Here is a 14,665-nt window from a genome sequence, read left to right as displayed (position 1 = left end):
AGAAAAATCTGTGTCTGCATAGTACATGCTCTCAGTGTGTCATTTAAATGGGCAATACTTAAATTAATTGCTTATATATAATGTCAGTTATTTTTCCTTCAGAATATAATTTTTTGTAGTAACCTAGCAACAGGGCTTAATACTACTGCAGATAAATAGGACCGCAAAACAAAACAAAACAAAACAAAAACTGAGATTATAGTTACCTTCTCTTCCCAAAAGAATGATTATCATAAAATTTAACAGTTTGCAATGGCTATTTTTGTGCTAAAAGTCTGCAGGTGAGTTATTGGAATTCCTTCATTTAAATAAAAATGGAAACACTTCATGACTTCCTTATTTTACTCCCCATTCATTCAAAATTTTAAAATTATTTTCTATACAGGTAGGTACATGGCCTATACAAAGTTAAATATACATATTTACAGTCCCACTTCTCACGCATATGATTTTTTTTCTTAGTAATTACTGATCCCAGAGAGACTGCAAAAGATAAGTAGTTTGGGGCTTGCCTTTACCTGGAAGCTCGGCTAACATATCAAAATGTGTTGCGAGGCATGCCGCCAGTTAGTTGCAATTGCTATTAATAAACCTGTATAAACATTTCAGCATAAAAATAGGTACTTTATATTACTAAATGTCTGAAGACAAAAGGGTAATGGGAAGCTTTTGTTCCCTTGTTTTCTCATACATAGGAAACGGAAGTGATGCAAATTTTAACATATGATTTTATTAAAGTCGGGCATATTGGTGAGGCATTTGGGAATTCCCGGAGATATTACAAATGCGTGAGGCTGGCATCATATGCAAATGTAGCTTTACAAATTGGTTTTATTTTCTAGCTGTATTTAAAGAGGTGTTCAAAATTACCTACTTAATCAAGAAGCACCCCTCAAAAAAACTCTTAATAAGATCATGTTGTTAATGGTTTGCATCTAAGAGAGAACAGGAGACACATTAGCCAGTACAGAGATTACATTTCAAAATGGGCGAAATGCAGTGCACAAAGTGCACATGCTTTTGCATCCTCACTGTAGCCCCCAGAGAGAGGCAAAACCCTGTGCTCTCCACGGTGGGGCAGATCTTCCAAACAATAGGTCTTACTGTCACTGGGTCCTAAAGAAAATCCAGAAGGCTGTCTACCCAGAAACTGCCCTGCCCTCCCTGCATGCAGTTCCACACCTTTTCCCTTGGGGTAAAGGCTTTGCTCTATCCTAGTTGAAAACAAATGTCTCTGGGAAGAGGTAACTCAGTCTTCTCATCAGTCATTTACACTTTAGTGTGAACCAAACTAGGGCTGTTTCTTTCCTAGCCCAAACTAGGGCTGTTTCTTCCTCCTTTAAAGGATAGGGAGAAAGTGAGGGTATTGTGACTGACTGGTGGGCCGTAGGAAGCTGGTGAGATCCTAAGAAGGATCTGGGACAGCAGCTGGGGCTTCAGCAGAGGTACTGAAGACAAATTTTGCCTACTTTTAAAGACTCCAGACTTTGGGACAATAGTCCTGGGGTATTTCTGAGATAGACGCAGAGAGCCTGGCATTCCAGTACACACCCCTGCCACTTAGAATTGCTGCTCCTACCTGTGACCTTGGAAATGTATTTGTAGGGAGAATGAGTGTTTGGAGACTCTGGAAAAAAGTTCCAAGTATTTCCAGCCGTAAACGATCATCAGACAAATGTTCTCCCAGCATCCTAGCTGTTCAACAGTGAGCTAATGGAGACAGAAATATAACAATGCTTTCTAGGATCCCTCCAGGAGAAACGTATCTCTTCCTCTCGCACCCTTCTGAGCACATATCACAGTCTCTCTTAAGTTCCTTTCTCTGTGTCTGTGTCCCCAATCACCTCTGGGCTCCTGATGGGCAAGGAACGGGGCACTTCTATCTTAGTGTCACTAAGAGATCTAACACAGAAGCTGAAAAATACCCTTAATACAACATGGACAGAGTTGCAGCTAAGCACCCCTAAACAAATGTCCTTGTTAGGACATTGGGAGGGTTTCCTCTTCGGATCCAGCACCTCAGAGGACAGAACTCCTGGTTGTCCCAGTAGTGGCAGAATCACTGCTTCACCCTCGGGCTACTGAACCCATGCCTCTAACCAGAAGAGAAGCCTCGCAGGGTGCCTCGGGAGTCGCACCTGTGGGTGGCTGCGCTCTGAGTGCTCTCTGAACTTGTACCAGGAGATAATACCAGAGACACGGCATCCCCTCTAGGCCTGGAGTGGTCTTATGGGTGTTCCGGTAATTGGTATGTCACGTGTGTTAAATGAATCATTACATTCCACTTTGGATTAGGCCTACCAATCCCAAACTGTCCCAGTCAAACAGAAGCCCGGAAGGATAGCAATGATGCTCAGATAAATACAGCTGCAGTTGAGCAGCCCAGTGATGACGGTTTACAACAGCCACTGATATGGGAAAAGAACACACTGCAAATGACCTCTGGGGCCGCAGGGCTTCTCGACTTAATCACTTAGAAATACAAATGTAATCTATCTGCTTGGCCACCTGCTCCCCAGTTCTCAGGACAAACCTCATGAGCTTTCCCATCTGGAAGAAGGACAGTCAATGGCAAAGCTGCACAGCAGGCTGATGGCACAAGGTGCCGGTTTTGCCTCCATTTTCTCATCTGTACCTCTGCAGGTCCAGGGAGGGATTTGGTCTTGGGACATTTGGGGGCCACCACCATTGTCAAGAGACAGCTCGGCAGCCCAGACTGACCTCTAGCGGACTGGGGGTCAGCTGGCTCCAGGCAGCCAGGGATAGAAGCTGGGGTAGTCAGTGGATGCTCAGGCTTGGAGCCTCTGGAACATGGCTGGGAACCCATCTGCGGGGGCCCCAAGGTCTGCTTTAGGCTCAAGAACCCCTTCAAGATGGAAGTTAAGGTTGGGGCAGCAGGGAGCAGCTGTGGCTAACTCAGCTCCTGGACTGTGTTCCAAGTCAGATTATCCAAGCGGCAGAGGGAAGTCAAAGGCTGGAGCAGCTTCCAGAAGCAGCTAAGTAAATGCAGAGTTGCCTCAATTCTTTCTGCTCAGCACACAGTTCAGCCCTGATACACACTAAGTTTAGACAGGTTTGGGTTTTAAACACATTTCTCTGTTCCTGTCTTTTACTTCTTACTTTATCCACTGCTTTGATTTTCCTAGTGATCTGACATTTAAATAAAGAGACTGGTTCATGAATTATGCTTCATCCTCCAATAAAAATAATCTCTGTAGTTTTCAGTCTTCTTATAGATATAAAGGTTTTACATAGTTGCCTGGGAAAGTACCAAACTGCCTTGTCCTTCTTGAAGTACCTGTGAAACAAACACATACACAAAATGAGAAGATCTACCCACTGTGTTCAGAGAGAGCACTGCAGAGATTTCTGGTTGAATGTCACTTTTAACAATCTTGTGGCTTCTAGAACACTGTATGATTTCCAAGACATGGTCCCCTGTCTTATCTCATTTAAGGTTGCAAAATGATGCTGACTATTAAGTAAGGCAGGCATGTCTAATATTCTTATTTTTCAGATGAAGGAACCCAGGCTCAAAGAGCTCAAAAACTTGAGTGCCCTCAGCTTAGTAAGTGCCAGAGGCAGAATCTGAATCCAGGTCTCCTGGTTCCCAGACCATTTGTCTTCCTAACATTTCTTCTTTTGGAGAAATCAGTACAATTATCCAACATAAGAAGACAACTGGGATTTAGAATTTATGAACTGTAGGATTTCTAACAGCCCACTGACTACAACTACACATTAAAAAGATATTCCTCTCAAACCCTATGGCCCGAGCTCCCTGTCACCTTGTTAGGGTCCCACTGAGCCAGAAGCATGGAGCCATCTGGGAACAAAGCCCTTCCTGGACTTCTTATCTGGATCTGCTGGAGCCTCATCAAGTTTCCCCCTGGGAGTCCCTCTGTGGTAGGGGTGGCTGATATAGGTCGTGTCATCATCATCCTCTCATTAGCAGGCATCGAAATTTAACACTGCACCCTTTGGTCAGTTGGCTTGGATTTGGCTCCAGAATCGTGATGAACACAGCACCTCAAGCAGCCATGATGAATGAATTGGGATCATTGCCACAGTGAAGCTTCTAACCTAAAAGAATGTGTCGAGGCTAATGATCTGTGAAACATCTAGTTGCACCCTTAAGGAGGATGGTCAAGAAGGGTACAAAGTACTGAGATGCTAAGGCCCAGAGCCAGTAAGGACTCACCAGTGCTCATACACCTGGTTAGAACCTATTTTGTGGATGAGAAAAAATGAGTTCTGTCAGACTACTACTTGTACTTTGACTCCTAGTTTACTTTTCTAAGTGACTGAAGCATGTGAGAAAGATATCCAAAATATTTCCTTTCCCCAGTGACCTAGGATGCCTCCATTGGAGAAGAGGTGCCTTACATTAAAAATAGAAATACTCAGCCAGGCGCAGCGGTGCATGCCTATCATCCCAGTGGCTTGGGAGGCTGAGGCAGGAGGATTGCAAGTTCAGGGACAGCCTCAGCATCTTAGCAAGGTTCTCAGTAACTTGGTGAGAGCCTGTCTCAAAATAAAAAACAAGAAGGGCTGGGGATGTGGCCCAGTGGTTAAGCACCCTGGGGTACAATCCATGGTACCAAAATTAAAATTAAAAAAAAAAAAAAAAAAAAACAACCCAAGGAAATAATCTTGTAGGAGTTTAAGAGCTAATATACATTAGAGGTGCATTCTCTAAGATGACAGCCACAGTGGCAACTAAGCAACTGAAATATGGCTAGGTGAAAATGAGTTGAGCTGTGATTGGAAAACACATTGGATTCTGAACACTTGGTATGAAGAGAAGAAAGTAAAATATCTCATTAGTCATTTTTATATTGATTACATGTTCAAAAGATAATGTTTTGAAAGTATTTGGTTTATAAAATGTATTGGGATTAATTGTGCTGGTTTTATTTTACTTTTTTCAATGAAACTTCTAGAAAATTTGCTATTTCCTGCATGGCTTGCCTGGTGTTTCTGTTGAACTCACTGCACTAGGGTGGCCACTGACTTCTCAGATCTGACTTTCTCCTGAACATAATGACTCAAGGTAGCAAGGGCTTTGACCTTCCTGGGGTCTCAGGAGGTTGGGGTTACTTTCTAAAAGCGGTAGGGCGAAGGCAAATCTTCCTGGCTTCCCACGTATGCTGAGGTCTTACTGTTCTCATCACGCCAGCCTTGACATTGCTATAGCAAAGCTTTCCAGAGAGATCAGGGAAAAGTTGGTCTTTAGAAAGAAGAGGAAAACCGAGGCACAGAGTGAGTCAACGGCTCCTAGCCATGTCAGTGGCAGTGAGAATGTAGGCCTGCAGAGAGTTTGGGTGGTCTGAGTTCCAATTCTGGACCCATCATTTGCAACCTGGGTGAACTGGGATTGTGACTTAATCTCTTTGGCTCTCACTTTTTGAATCTGTTAAATGAAGAAAATTTTTGTCTTTCAGGGCTGTTTGTTGATATATCATTAATAAAAGCATATCAAGCACAGTGTCCGGCTTGTAACAGAATCTCGGCAAATGTTGATCTTTTCTCCCCTTTGTATAGAGGCGAATCCTTTGCTGTTGTCATTGCTATTGTTTTGGCAACATAGGGGATGGAACTAGAGTCTCCCACGTGCTAGGCCAACTAGGCCAAAGCTCTAACATGGAGCTGCGCCCCCAGGCTTCATTTGCTATAACTAAGCAGGTTGCTTTGATCAACGTTATTAGAAGCCTAGAGTGAATTAAGAAGGTCTATGGAATACCCACACAATTGGCTTGAGTTTCATGGTAGAGAACTAAGTCAAAATCTTCTTATTTTGTTTCATAAGAGTTTTAAAAATAAAATTTCCAAATGAAAATAGACACGCACAATAGAAATATAAATGGAAACTCAATTAATAACAATAATGAACTTGACAATTGCCTTTCCATGTGGCAGACGACTTTGGCATTTTGGGTTTTAGGTCCAACATTAGTAACACCCACACGGTCTTAAGAGTAAAGAGACCAGTGCCCCGGGACCCCACTGGTGGGACAGGAGTTGAGCAGGCCCTTCTTTCTGTGTAGAGGAGAGAGCTTCCTGCATGGCTCATCACTCCTAGTTCTTCCTTCAACTAGGAAGAAAAACGTGATGAGATTCTTACCAACAAACCACCCATCGTCGCATTTCTCCATGACATCAACAATATCTCCATCTCGGAGTTCCAACTCATCATCGTTCTGTGGTACATAGCTATATAATGCTTGGTAGCTAAATCTATAAATGAAAAAAAAGAACAATGAGTGTCTCAAATTCCATCAGGATTAAATGACAAGCTTTTAAATCTCATTTCTGTCAAATCAACATTTAAGTAATGTTTCCTAATTACCAGTAGGGATTCAAAGTGTTGTATTGACTATTTTTCTAACAATGGAATTTTGAAGAAATGCATTCAACATAGAAATTAATAACTGAGACTGACAAGGAGGGGAACTCCTGATAAGCAAGTCATGATCGGACCGCTTATTTAGTTTAATTCTATTACCACAGCCAAGCTTTTTGGTCTAGAGCCCCTTTCACCCCCTCCCCTGGTCTTTAAAGTAAAATAAGGCCTTTTTTTTAAAAAAAATGGGATAATATACATAGATTATCATGGAAAATCAGAAGGTACTTAACCCTGGAGACATTATATGTTGGCCACTGGAGAACACAGGGTAATTATAAAAACACATAGATTATAGATTGGCAGAAAAATATTTTTTTAAAAAAGTATATTCCCATTGCCTCACCAGTCAGTAAATCTGCCTTGAGTACCCCCTTCCCCCACCTGCTTCTTTCTTTTCAGTGCTGAGGATGGGAGCTGGGGCCTTACACATGCCAGCAAGTATTCTACCAGTAAACTGCATCTCCTGCCCCCTTTGAGCGCTTTTAAATGGATGTCATTTTTCTGAAACTTCTGAGACCTTTTGCTTTGGTTCTAGCCAGTAATGTTTTGGGGTAAGATTGTTAGTTACTTGCTAGCCAGCCTTAAGGCATTTGGTCTAGGCTGTTCTCTCAGACAGTAAGATTGAATGGCTGGTGGTGAAATCTCACACCTGCTTTGGTATTTTATTCGTTCCTTCAACAAATCTTAAGGGGTACCTACTGTGCACCAGCCTCACACTTCTGTTTACTCACTATTTTGAAACACAACAGAAGCAGCAAAACTTGGTAAATAAGTCAATCATCTACCATTTCTAGTAGATGCCAGTGAATTCCAGTGTGTGGGCAAGACAGACTACAGACAAATATGCAGTCAGTTCCCAGAGACAAGAGGTTCCTACTGTTCTGTGAAGGTGAAGGGGACAATTTCACTTTATATATTTCTCCAAGTATACTGATACTTTGGTACGTGAATCTGGCTGCCAGAATGAAGGTCTCTAATGAGGAATTAAGAGATGCAGATAGATATCAAGCTGATAAATTAATTTATTTTTTCATGTTTCTGTACTTGTCTGCTATTTCCTACCTAACTTGGATTCCTATGTCTGGCTGTCCAAAGCATGCCCTTGCTAACATCTTAGAAAGCTTTTGTCCTCTTAGTTTCTACCACAGCTGCTTTGGGATAGAACTCCCGATGGCTACTTTCTGTTTTCAGGTGGTAGAGACTACCTGGGAAAAAGTCGGCAGGCACCCTTGCTGCCCAGGTCCCCCACTCAGCTCAAATTTGTGGGGACTCACATAGCTCAGGTTATTGTCCCTCGAGCCCTCACTCCATCACCCCTGCCAATTCTAGTGCCCCATTTTCCACCAAGCACTCCTTACTCCACCTCCACTTCCCCTGACAGAAGCTTGCTATGGGGACCCCTTGATCCTTCCTCAGATTCGAGTCCACGTCTCTGCTCACCTTCTGCTCTGTTTCCACATGTACAGCTCCTCTCTCCCAGGCATGTTGAATCCCCCTCCTTGGGCTCTTCCTCTACTTACATCTCCTTACTTACATCTCTGAACTCTGTCAACTCCTTCTCCTCTGGTGTAAACATGCTTCAGTCTCTGTCATATCCCTGGTGTTCCTTAATCTATAAGATCCCTGTCACACACACTTATATTCACCATCAAACTCACTCATCAACCCTTTCTAATGGACCATCTGCTGGCAACTCCCTACAAACCTTGCTGTATTAGAAGTTATCAGTGGTTTTTCCAGTTACCAATGAGAACACCTGGTGGACCTTTGCTATTTCCTATCCCTGGCCTTTCTGGGCCAGGTGGCACTGCTGGCCAGTTGCTGCCTGCTCCCGTCTGTGAATGTGAGTACTCCTAGACTCTCGCCTGTATCTCCTGCTGCCCCTTCTCAGTCTCCTTTGCTGGCTACTGACCTTTACCCTGTTATCTCCATGGATAATCTTCCTCACTTAAGAGGAGCAAAGAGCTCACTCCTTCTCCACTGCATTAGTATCTTCTCATTAGCATCTTTGTCTTTGGTCTCCAAAACCTACCCCCCCCCCAGAGTTATCTACCTAAAACAAACTACGATCAGTATATTCCTTAATACAGTAATTGTCAGAGGTTTTCTAGGGCTGGCAGAATAAAATCCAAACTTATTTCCACTGCATTCTGAAATCTACTATCTGACGTCACCCTACTTCTTGAGCTTAATCTCCATTTCCTCTGTGAGTCACACAGGCCTTCTTGAAGTCTTCCAGGAGCCACCTACTCAGTGCCTTGGCCTAGGTGGTCCCCTCAGCTGGAAAGACCTTTTCCTCCCTATTCTGGTTTTCACAATCCGATTTTCTCTAAATGCTTCGTTCAGTTCATTCTGCTCCGTGAACAGAATTTTTCCCTATGTGCATACAATAAGAGATACCCAATATACTTTTTAAATTAATGAATGAATCAATTGATCAACCCTATTCATTCATTTATGTTCAGAATTAACTGTTCTTTAAGTTCCCTACAACCCTAGAATTGAGACAGGTCAGCCCAACTCTCATTTACCCTGGTATGGGTAAATCTACCTCTCTCTGTGATCCCCTCTATAGACCTGCTACCTGTTTTCACAGTGCTTGACAGGAAACATGGCCTTCACTAGAAATCCACAGGGGACCAGGGAGGGATTTGCTCATCCCTGACTCCCCATAGTTAGTCAATGATCCACTCTCTAAGGACAAAAGTCCACCAAGTACATGAGCACCGAGGTTGTCAAGTGTACTTACAAATCTGGTGAGGTTTGACTCCTGTCTGGGGTGACTCTTCGCTGCTGGGCTTGAGGTTGCTGAGAAATGATTAAAGATGATTTATTGTCAGAAGGGGATACCTTGTGATGAAAGTCAAGGGGATGAGAGACAGTGCTGCAGTAATGAACAGATTTCTCGGCAATGTTTATGATCTCATTGCAAACCGCTTCCTGTGAGGTGGCCCCGAGATATCCAGAAACCCCCATAAAACAGTCAGTGTGGGGACAAAAAAAAAAAAAAAAAAAAAAAAAAGAAAGAGAGGAAGAGATGTAACATTCCAGACGTAGTACATAAGTCCAGGGAAAAAAAAGAGTTGAAGATCCAGGTTAAAAAAATAGATTTCCAGTAGTGGAGTGCAGGAGGGATCCAGGCGTAAGCATGGAAAAACAGGTAAGATACAGAAGAATTTGGGATTTAGTATGAATATTAAAAAAAAAAAAAAGGCAGAAGCATAAAAGCCTGTAATTAGTGAGCAACTGTTACAAATGGAATAATCTCAGGGTAGAAATGCAAGTATGTATCCCCAATCATGCACTAATACATTAATTTAATCCCACATGTAGGCAGAGTATAAAATATTCTCTAAATTTCTCTGCTTTTTTGAGGGTGAGAGGGTAGCCTAGCATCTGGCTGTATAATAGCCATTGTCTTGTAAACAATGGCTCTGTGAGTTAACCAGGCATTACCTTGTCTAGACTCTAGTCAGTAAGGATTCTCTTTAGAAAAGCTACAGTCTTATTCAACAGGCATCTTACCACATAGCTCTTTTCAGATTCTGTGAGATCAGGTCCTGCTCTCAATGAATGATGAGAAGGCTGTGATCACCAAGCAAATCATAAGGGAGACATTTTAGCAGATGTCACATTGGCGAGGATTCAAAATAAAAGTGTGAGCAAATACACGTACCACACCATTACACTCAGATGACACCGGACACTCGCAGCCTATGGCCACTGAGTTTCCATGACAACACGGTGGATGCACAGGAGAAAATGCAAATGTACAGAGTTAGAAGCAAGCATCCAGGCAATGAAATGGGAAATCAGAAACATGGCTGCAGTGTGGTGAGAATGAACAACACAGGGTCCCCAGGCGGGCAGGAGAGAGACAGGAAAGGCTGTCTTCAGAAACAGACTTGTCCCCACGCATATTGGTCCCCTTGCTCTCAGCTAACAAGCATCTTGGGAAGGGCTGCTGTAGGAGAGCCAGTTTCAGTTTTTTGTTGAGTAGGAGCCTCTGACATAGCAGGCCCACAAAACTATCAGGTCTGCCATGCATGGGTACTTAAAAAGACTGAAAAAGAATAATACACATAAAACATTCCTGGGTTAATATCTGAAGCGTCATACAAGAACACTCCCCTGGAAAAATCTGCATGTGACATACTCCATTGAGGGATGAAGCAAGTTCAGATATCTATCTCATAGGCCAGAGCTTGCTTCCAGAAATAGGACTGTGGGTCCTGACACAGATGTAGAGATGAAATGTCACTCACCACTCACCAGTACTACATGTTGATAGGGTAACAGGTGCAATTAAGGCCACACAAGACCCACCTTTTAACCAGAGCTCCCATGATGGAGGCCAGGCCTTCTTTTAAAGACTGTTTGGAATCACTGCCCTCAAAGAAGATTGAATTGCATGCTCTAGGAAGCCTTTCTGAACAAATATTTGAGAAGCCAACTTTGGAGAAACTCTCTATGTAAGGTGCAATAATTGCAACAGGCCACAGCAACTCCAGCACCTTCTAGAAGGGCACTTAGAAATTTCTTGTGTAGGATCCAATTGTTTCATAGAAGCCAAAAGAAAGTGAGGATCTCTTTTGAGGACACATAGCAAATAATAGTCCCTCTACTGTCCTGCTTGGTCCCTTCCATCTTCAGACCATCTTCACCTTAGCAACTGTGCTCTCTGACATAATTGTTATGAGTCCCGCACAATCCCTAGGGGTAGGCAGGTAAAGGTAGATTATCCTGTCTTATTTAAAAACCCTGAAAACTGATGCTCAGACGGGTTTTGTGCATTCCTCACGATCATTCAGCCTCAGAGAGGTGAGGCTGCTTGGTTACTCTTTCCACACACCAGACCAACCCTCCTGTTCATCTCCATTGCAGATGTCCTCATCCTTTAGCATACCTGGCACTACCAATTTCCCAGGCATCCCTTCCATTCTCTCGTCCTTTGGGGAAGCCTCTTCAAGTTTTCTAAACCCCTTCCAAACCTCAATGGCTCAAACTAGTGCCCCTGGATTCTGGCAGGAGTAAAGGAAGAGATAGAAGTAAAGGATCATTCCATGCTCTCTACATTGTCTCAGGACCTGCAGGTCTTCACCAGGTGCCTGGGACTGACCTTGTGCAGCTCTACTTACTACCCACCTAGCCTCTGGATGAAGACTTCCATGTAACAGAGGAGAGAAATGGTCATTTCCAAGTACTTGCTATGTGGGCTTTCAGAAGAATGAAAGTAACTCTGGGGGACCTTGAGTGGGTGACAATGACAGCCAGATTTGGACTTGATGAAAGGACAACTTCCTAAAAGTGAGTGCTGTTCAACAACAGAATGGTTACCTAAGAGGAAGAGAGTTGCCTGCCATAGCAGCTGTTGGAACTGAGACCACCGTTGACTATCACTTGTCAGGATACTGTAGAGCCGGGCTCTAACCTAGGTAGGTATCACCTGGGATGCTGTGCAGCGCAGATTCTTGGTGCATATGGCCTATGTCAGGAGACTCAGCACTTCTATTGGTGGTGCAGATGCTGCTGGTTCTCAGCTTAACTTTGGGAAGCAAGGCTGTAGAAGACTTCAACTACCTCACATTGAGATTATCTAACTAGAGTATGGCAAGACTGGCCTGGGTCATACCTCATGAGAACTTTCGTTCTCACTTAAAAAAAAAAAAAAAAAAATCCAAACACCAGCTGGTGGCCTGATGACCTCAGGTCAAAGCAGTACAAAGACAGGATGTAGACAATCTCTTGGCATAATCTCCACAGATTACAAAAGCCCCTCAGCATCCTTCAATCAACTTAACACCAAAGCTGTGTCTAGAACCAATCACCTAGCAAATAATTTGGGTTCAAAAGAGGATTAATGAATTGAATGTGGTACAAAAGACCTGATATTTTATAAGCACATATAGATTCACTACCTCAACTGTGGTACTAACCCTTTGACTTAGGGAGGGAAGAAGAGAAAATTTTAAGGCTCAGTGAAGACTGAAGACATCAAAAGGTGACAAAGCCAATGAGCATAAGAACTGAGTCCCTTGGAGTCTAATCCCTCTCTCTTGGGTCATGATGGGATTGTTGGTGTAATTATGAGAGCAGTACCCAATTTCTACCTCATCTGGAAAACAGGTTCTATAATTTCTCTTCTTGAATGTTTTTTTACTCTAGGTGCTCAAAGGCACCTTCTATAAAAGGAACAGTGTACAGTAAAAGATAGCATCAAATCATTAACCTCAGGACTCACAGTACCAGAGGGATATTCATGGCTCAGTTAGTACCTTCTTTGGTCTCAGGTCATACCCAAAGCAGAAGATAAACATCATCATAGCCTTAACGTCTGGATAGAACAAACTTAACCCCATTCCTGAGAGGTAGGGATGACCGAGTTCCTCACTTAGTGTTTACTGAGTAAATGAAGGAAGAAGGCAAGATAAACATTTACTCTATTAGCTCAGATTCAATTTCTTCCTATTTAGATTTAAATAAAACATCTCATGTAGCTGGAATGTAAACCTGATTTTTTAGCAGGGAGGGAAGTACAGCATGGGGTAGACCTTTAGTGGAGATGGAAACCATTTAATGTATGTCACAAAAAGCAGCTTTCACTTGGAAGGCTGTTTATCCTCGGGGGTTTCTCCCCCTCTAGGTGTATGTTTTCTCATTTACTGTCCCCATTGTCTTATCCCTTAACAGCTCATCCTCTAAGCCTGCACTAAGATGGTGGTCATTAGTCACAAGTGGCTATTGAGCACTTGAGTTGTGGCAAATATAAAGTGAAATGTGCTATAAGTGTAAAAACACAAACTAGATTTCAAAAGCTGAGTACAAAATAAAGAACACAAAGTATGTCGTTAAATAGCTTTTTGAATGTTTGGGTAAAAATAAAATCAATTATTAAAACTTATTTCACCTGTTCCAATTTACTGCGGCTACTAAAATTTTAAATTACTTATGTGGCTCAGATTATCCTTCTACTGGATGGTGTGGTTCTGAACCCTCTCTAGGTCCTCAGCATTTGCCCTTATTTAAGCCTCAGAGTAGACACAAGTTCTCACCAGGACCTCATCCAGGGCTAAGAATAAAGGGAGTATTAGCTCATGCTAAGTATGTTTTGGAATCTGGAGATCATTCCAGTTTTCCATGTGTTTGGAAAAACAGCCACCAATTCAACACATGCCATATTTCCTCTTCCTCCCATCAATGCTAAGCAGGTGAGGCTGCTCATTCCAAAAATGCCATCTTCTGTATATTCACCCAAGTTGCCCCTTCTGCTCCCAAGTGTTTGTTTTATTCTCCCCAAGTGACCTTGCACGTGTCCTTGCTCTGCTGCCCTGTTGTCCTATCTTCAGCTCACAGAGGTCCATCAGATATCTGATTTTGGCCTCCCTTGAGCTGTTAATCCCCTCTGGATTCACAGAACACCTGGTGCTACTGAGGAGTTACTAATCATTCTCTTCCAGCTTTGGGTGTGTGCCAAAGCCTTGAAGCCCAAAATAAATTACACAGACTAACCAGCAGCAGGAAGCCTGAGATGTGAACAGGATAGACACTCACTCTCTCCATGACCCCAGATCCTCTCCAGAAATATCATGGGTCTCAGCTGCTCTCCTTTTGCCATCTCTGAAAGTCATGCCCCCGCCTTCTCGGACCCCACCCCATCTTTCTGGTGATGGTGATCTACACTGGCCTCTCACTGAGACTATGAGAAAATCTGGGTTCCATGCCAGTCTCTGACACCAACTAGCTGTCTTTTGAGCAAAATGCTTGACTTCCAAGTTCTGAAATAAACAAGAGGGTTGGGCAAAATTTACATAAATGTCTTTTTGGCTCGTAACATCCTATGAATTAATAACCAGGATGGGTAGGGCTGACATTGCTTAAGGGAGGCAGCCCTCAACTCACCGAGTACTGAAGACTAGGAGGTAGAGGGCTTCTGATCACAGCCTCCTGATAAGGGAGCTCACTTCTGGAAGTGTGGGAGGTGAGGGGTTGCCCAGGGATAGTGATAGGAAATCTGCAGCTCCTGGAACACCATGGGCAAACTCTGCCAGTGGGGTGGGGAGACCTGAATGACTCGGGCTTTTAGGTATCAGTTCTAAGAAACCTCCAGGGTAGCCTCAGAACAGCTTGTGACTCCACTGAATTCTCCTACTGAGTTGACAGAGAAAAAGTTGACTATGAAACTATGTAAGGGGGGCAGTTAGGGAAGAATAGAGGTACTTTGGATTAGACAGAGGGGAGTGAAAGGAGGGGAGCGGGTAT

General features: G+C 43.2%; 1 protein-coding gene across 50 annotated transcripts in view; it reads right to left on the bottom strand.

Moving 5' to 3' along the window:
• Positions 1–1,338: 1,338 nt before the first annotated feature.
• SORBS1 (sorbin and SH3 domain containing 1) overlaps positions 1,339–14,665 on the bottom strand; it is a 236,120-nt gene continuing 222,793 nt past the window's right edge. For 34 of the 50 annotated variants that reach the window (XM_079135991.1, XM_079135992.1, XM_079136000.1 and 31 more), the window contains 4 exons: positions 9,932–9,991; positions 9,156–9,346; positions 6,125–6,237; positions 1,339–3,298 (listed from right to left, as the gene is read on the bottom strand). In XM_079135991.1, the coding sequence (XP_078992117.1) occupies positions 3,231–3,298; positions 6,125–6,237; positions 9,156–9,346; positions 9,932–9,991 (432 nt within the window). In that variant the 3' untranslated portion in view covers positions 1,339–3,230. The remainder of the gene's footprint in view (positions 3,299–6,124; positions 6,238–9,155; positions 9,347–9,931; positions 9,992–14,665) is intronic. The other 16 variants (XM_079136017.1, XM_079136023.1, XM_079136026.1 and 13 more) reach the window with 2 other exon arrangements.

The sequence above is a fragment of the Sciurus vulgaris genome, assembly GCF_902686455.1.
Source record: "Sciurus vulgaris genome assembly, chromosome: 4".
NCBI lineage: Eukaryota > Metazoa > Chordata > Mammalia > Rodentia > Sciuridae > Sciurus > Sciurus vulgaris.
Note: the sequence above shows the minus strand (reverse complement) of the source record. Positions and strands in the feature narration are given on the sequence as shown.